This window comes from Brachypodium distachyon, chromosome 3 (assembly GCF_000005505.3).
Source record: "Brachypodium distachyon strain Bd21 chromosome 3, Brachypodium_distachyon_v3.0, whole genome shotgun sequence".
Classification (NCBI taxonomy): Eukaryota; Viridiplantae; Streptophyta; class Magnoliopsida; order Poales; family Poaceae; genus Brachypodium; species Brachypodium distachyon.
In genome coordinates, this window is record NC_016133.3 from 44,283,633 (window position 1) to 44,289,632 (window position 6,000).

Consider the following 6,000-nt stretch of genomic DNA (forward strand, 5'->3'; position numbering starts at 1 on the left):
CGGGGCGAGCCATCGCCGGCGCGGCGATGCGGCGGCCGGGCGCCGCCATGGTTCGCCAGGAGAAGGGGATGGGGCAGGCCGGTAGGGGAGATCGGGCTGGGCTAGGTGATGAGGGCAATTTTGGCATTCTTAAAAAACTGACAAGAAATATCTTGTTTGACTAACGGGAAACCTTTGACATCTCACGGCAGTGGTAATTTGGCATGGAAAGCCTTAACGGCAGTGCTATTTTGACAACTTCAGTTTTTTCAGTGCTATTTTAGAACTTTTGGTTTTGACTAGTGGTATTATGACTATTCTCTCAATTCTTTCCCTCCCTCGATTCCTTCGTATCTTCAAAAATAAAATGCAGCCCAATTCCCCTTGCTGCCCATCGCCTCCGGTTATTTTGCACAGAACAACGGCCATGGATGCATCGCGAAGGCCGAATACTGTCGTCGCCCGTCCCCTTGGCGCGCCCTAGCCACAGTCCCGCCGCCCCTTCCCCTCCCCGCACCCTAGCTGCCATGGACGGTGCGCCGAGAGGCTCCGCCTCCATTCTCCTCCCCACGCCCTAACCGCCATAGACGGCACGCCCAGAAGCTCTACCTCCGCTGCTGTCAACCACGGTGCGCTAAGAAGCTCTGCCTCCGCTGCTGTCGCCCACGACGCCTCGTCACAGGGAAGAGGACCTCATATTCTCACGCGAGGTGTGCGATCTTGATTTGACATTTCTGGGGCCAATGTATTTCTTGGGCTGATGTGGGAGACAATCATACAATGTATACATGTTTTTGTTTGGTTTCAGATGTCACGGCGTGTTGCCATAGTGAGTTGCACGTGTATCAAAATGCAATTAATCGATTTGGTTGTTTCGCTATTTTTACATGTAATTTGTTTGTATGTTTTTTAAATTTAACTAAAAGTATGTATGTGTGCAAATAGCCAAAACCAAAAAGTCATTTTCAGACATCTCCGTTTAGGGGATGCATGTCCATTTGGAATTTGGTGATACCATTGAAAATACAGTATCAAACTTTTTCAGTCTCGTATCGTATGTAAAAAGGTTACGGTACCATAGTTTTAAATAGCGGGCTAAGCCATTTAGCGGCAGCCTACTCCAGAAGCTATACGTGATATAGCGATGCTATAGCGGCGCTAAGACATTTAGCGGATTTTTAAATATAGCGGTATAGATTAGCGAAGCTAATAGAGTTTTTCTTAGGTTAGCGCTAAAATTGCATAACTTTAGCGGGAGCCCTCCCCAAACTACATAAAACTACGTACGGTACCCATACTATACCATAGTAGTTAACCTTGTAAACAAAAAAAATACATTTTAAATATCTATAAAATGATATTTGTGCGTAAACCACATCTCGCAACTGTCACGAGGCCGCAACCCAATAGGTCACCACAGACCGACGTGGTAGAGAAGAGAGGTTGAGAGTCAGGCGGCCATGGCGTGGCGGTCGAATCTGTCTCGCGGCGTGAAAGAGCTCCGCTTCCTCTTCTGCCAGTCCTCCCCCGCGAGCGCCGCTACCCGGTATTCCTCCACCTCTCCTCGTCTTCCTCCCTCTGCCCCCCAAATCTCATCCCTCGGCTTGACATCTGATGCGTTCGATCTCTTCGTGTCGATGCTCGCGCGCGTTCTGCCGCCGCAGCGATTTCGTGCAGAAGAACTACGGGGAGATCAAGAGCCTGAACCCGGCGCTCCCCATCCTCGTCCGCGACTGCTCCGGCGTCCAGCCCCAGCTCTGGGCCCGTTACGGTGCATATCCCCCGCTTCTCTACTCACAATCTTGGGCAAAATTGGTTGATGGTAGCTGACGCGGGACAAATTGACGTATTTGATCTGCACTTTTGTTTTCCCATATGGATTGTTTTGATTAGACCTGATAGATTTGTGCCCGCTGAGGTTCTTGGAATCTGTTTGACCTTTGACGATGGGTAACGATTTGACTAGAAATGGGTGGACGTTGGGTAAAATTGGGAGTAGAATAGGGAGGTCTGCGGAGCTCTGTTGTATCCAGGAAGGAATCCTCTGTATAATCGGATCAGTGGGTGCGAGGATCTTAATTCTGCCCATCTCAGGTAGGGATGCTTGTTGTAACTGGATGATTATTTTTTATGCGTGCGTGCATAGCTTTGCAGGGTAGTTTGGATTTTGTCAGCTATGGAAACAAGTCCTAAAATCTTCAGGAAACATAGTTTGCATACTTCCTACAAACTTCAGTACAACTGCCACCGGTTTTCCAAAAAGCCAGAAATATGTATTTATATCAAAATCTTGTTGGAGCTGTATTTAACAAAACACAGATATTGCAGTCCTCTTTTGTTTTGGCTGTCTTACGGTGTTGTTGCTATTGTCTCTCCAACTTCCATCTATAAGGTCACGGTCAGCATGAGTGGAACGAGCTTAGGACTGCACGACTTAAATAAATTAGGGATCCAAATATGCATTAAAAAAATTAGGACAACATCTTCATAATAATATTAGGACTGTGGGCATATTTTGCTCTTTTTTATTAATGCCTTTTTTTAATTTGTGATAATAAAAATATACATTTTGTCATTATAATCATCACGAATACAAGAAAAACATTTCATTTGAAAAATTACAATGATTAAATTCCTATCCAGATTGGCTTATTAGGTTGTAGGTTCACAAAAGGGTGGATACTGGCCCTAGGGCCTGGATGGGGTAACCTGGACCCAAGGGCGCGCGATGGCACCATGAGAGGCAGCCACACCTGAAGGGCAGGGAGGAAGGGGATGGGAGATACTAGATTGAAATTGTTCTTGCTTGATTGATTATAAATGAGTACATGGTGTCCCTTCTACAGGGAAGACTTGACTTGAATGCCTAAGAATCTAGTTATCCTCAATTAAAACGAAACCATCTCTAATTGAAAGGAAACTAATCTTATCTCTACCTATATTTTCCTAACTATTTCCATCTCTATGTATAACTTGGCAATTAAGATCCGTATCTCTTTATTTCATTCGATGAGATTAGGGTCTGTTGTAACTCTGCCTGTAACTTGGGCTAGGCGCTGGGTCCTCGTGACATCCCTACTCATCGATGGTGACTACTACTACTGAAGTCTGAAGTCCTGATTCATCGATGTTAACGGCCACCACCTCTGTTGACACAAAACAGACAGCGTGGAGGATGTCGCTTGACGGAAGTAGGAATGGAAAGGCTGATTCCTCGTGCCATGAAAAACGCAACTCAACATTTTGCAGAGCAGAGAATTTGGATATGGTATCTTGTTCTGTTAAAAACAAGCTGTCCTCGGTTTTATTGGAACTGAACAACTTGAGCACAAGCAAGTAATATCCAAACAGGGTCAATACAAGCATACAATGTAATTGCAATAACATTTTTCAATCCATGATAACTCAATATAATACTAACAGGTCCATTCTTCTTTTTGGTTGAACAAGCAATAGTAATGGCAATGACATCATTTGTGCTACTGTCTGATTTCCGTTATGTGTATGTTTGTTTCCTTCAGATAAGGGTGTTGAGAGGTGTGTAAAGTTGGATGGTCTGACGGAGGCTCAGATTAACAAGAAGCTGGAGGAACTTGCCAAGTCAGGAAAGGCTATTTAACAGCTCATAATATTGGCTGTCGTTTATTTCTGTGTGTTAAAGTGCATTTTTAAATTAAAAGAGGGCATCATCCTTCGACAGATATTGTGTTGGCATGATTATTGTAGAATTCAAATGTGAAATGTAAACGGCTACCATTTCCCCAATTTAGCTGCTTTCACGGTTGGGCATTGTAGTTTTGACCTCTCGGTGGATCCGATTTTATATTTCTGTCCAATGCTTCATTTGGCTTTGGCTATGAGCCTATGAACCTATGACGTATCGACGTTGCGATGAATGGAGTTTGGAAAATTTGCATCGATGAACCGCCTGGTGCCTGCCCCGATCGAATCGTCACAATCGAAAAGATTGCCCCAGCGACTACCTCCGCACCCGCTGCCATCCTCGGTGACTACCTCTGTTGCTAAAGAAATCTCCAACCGAGCTGGCCAGAAGCAGAGCCGTGAACCGAACAAAATTGAGTTGGGGCGTGGAGTACAGAATTCATGGATTTTGGGGGAGTAGAGGGCTTCCGAACAGAAAAACAAAAGTAGAGAGCAGCCATGGCGGCGGGCGTTCGCCACATGCGGCGGCGAAGCCGCCGCGCTCCTGGGGTTGCCTCCGCTGCTGCGGCGGTCGATGAAGGGGAGGAGCATCACCTCAACCCCTTCCACTTCGATGCAGCGGCTTCCTCCTCGAGGCTCGAGAGTCCAGTTTAGGTGCGTGCTCATCTTGCGGTTAATGATATGCTTGTTCTGCTGCTACCCTTCTGGATAGTTCATCGGGTTGTATACTGTGCGGACCAGGAATGTTGCGTCGCGAGCGCGGTGGGTGGAGGAGGCCGGCGCCCGGTGCGGCGGAGGTGGTCGATAGCAATGGAAGCTCTGGCTGACCACAGGTGTCACCCGGGGCAGCAAGCTGTACTACAACGTCGAGGAGATTGGGTACACGACCTGTTTGATGAAATGCCGTAACGGTGCAGCATTTCCCGGATTCCTCATATTTGGTTGTGCATGACTTTTTTGCCGCACATTGGGATTTGGAAAATCAGGCTGCATATATGGTACTGCGGTGAATTCTCATAGTGAATTCTCATAGTCCTGCCTTTGCCTGTTTTATGATTTGGCTAACCAACTTTTGATGCACAACATATTATAAAATAAGTTAAGCATAGCATGGTTCAGCAACCGCAAATTGAGATTTACATGATTCCAAAATAAAAAAAGATAAGAACTCATTGCGTATGGATTATGCATGAACTAAATGTCATGGGTTTTTTTATTCAAATACTTTGATTTCCAAGTTGACGCTTGTTGGCTGATGAAACTATGCAGGTTCTTAGCAGAAAGAGGGGCATTGGTTCTTCTTGATGACAAGGATGAAACGATAGGAATGCAGGATCTCTACGTGTTGCACCAGTGGCACCCGGGGTACCACCGTTGCGCGACGCGTGGACCCCTCTCCCGGGTTCCCGGGAAGGTCTCATCCTGGGGAGCGTCTATGAGCTCCCCGGCAAGCTACCAGCCCGAAAGGGGCTAGCGGGGCTTCGGGGAATATTCCCGCTCGGGCACCTCCTGGGAAGCTGCTTCCCGGGAGGAGGTTCCCGGGTGCGCTGGGCCCAGGTACTTCTCGGGGTCGACTTGCGGGGACTGGAGGTTCTCGTGCCCCCGCCTCGGGTCGTGGGGCCCAGTGGACAGCGCCACGCGGGCGCGTGGCGGGCGCGGGACGCGCGGTCCCACCAAGGCAAGGAGTAAGGTGCGCGGCTCAGTAAACGAGCCGACCGACGGGTAGTTACCCGTCCGATCCAACGAACAGTGGTTGTCTAATCCTACCCTAGGGTCTTAGGCCCTTAGCAGCGGAGGTGGCACCCATGCATGCCACCAGCTCACCAGGGGGAGTTGCATGCCTCCCCGTTGGACACTTGTAGCTCATGCGCCGCAGCACATGTGGCACCCCCTTTTGTATAAAAGGAGGACACATGCGAGCGGTCAAGGGGTTCGGTTCTGTTCGGCTCGGGTTCAGGCTCTAGACTCTCTGTTGGGTACGAAGTTAGACAGTTGGTAGGTAGTGAGTTGGTCAGTTGGTTCCGGTAGACAGCCAGCAGAGAATAGTAAGGAGTGCTTAGACATTGAGAGGAAGCCCGGGAACTGCCCCGGCGGTTTATAAACGTTTCATCCGCAATCAATATAAGTTCAGACAGGCAGGACGTAGGGTTTTACACCTCCGGGTGGCCCGAACCTGGGTAAAAAACGTGTGTGCACTTGTTCTTGTACCGGAGCCACGCGCTACCAGCAGGGACTCCGTCGTTGTCATGACAGACGAGTCCGTCCCCGGGGGCTCGAGAACGGAGACCTTGTCCTGCGTCGGATACAAGGAACGAAGGCCGGGAACAAGTTGACTCCGAAATGGGAGGGGCCCTTCTG

General features: G+C 48.4%; 1 protein-coding gene across 1 annotated transcript; it reads left to right on the forward strand.

The window, feature by feature from the left end:
• The first annotated feature begins 1,353 nt into the window (after window positions 1–1,353).
• LOC100833812 (NADH dehydrogenase [ubiquinone] 1 alpha subcomplex subunit 2) lies at window positions 1,354–3,773 on the forward strand. The gene is made up of 3 exons (XM_003574907.4): window positions 1,354–1,525; window positions 1,644–1,750; window positions 3,501–3,773. The coding sequence occupies exons 1-3, from the start codon at window positions 1,440–1,442 to the stop codon at window positions 3,596–3,598; spliced, it is 291 nt and encodes a 96-aa protein (XP_003574955.1). The 5' UTR covers window positions 1,354–1,439; the 3' UTR covers window positions 3,599–3,773.
• Window positions 3,774–6,000: the final 2,227 nt, after the last annotated feature.

Coding starts and splice junctions, on each gene's coding strand:
- LOC100833812 (XM_003574907.4), top strand. CDS start 1,440: ATGGCGTGGCGGTCGAATCTGTCTCGCGGCGTGAAAGAGCTCCGCTTC. Junction 1,526..1,643: donor CCCGCGAGCGCCGCTACCCG/GTATTCCTCCAC, acceptor CTGCCGCCGCAG/CGATTTCGTGCAGAAGAACT. Junction 1,751..3,500: donor CCAGCTCTGGGCCCGTTACG/GTGCATATCCCC, acceptor TGTTTCCTTCAG/ATAAGGGTGTTGAGAGGTGT.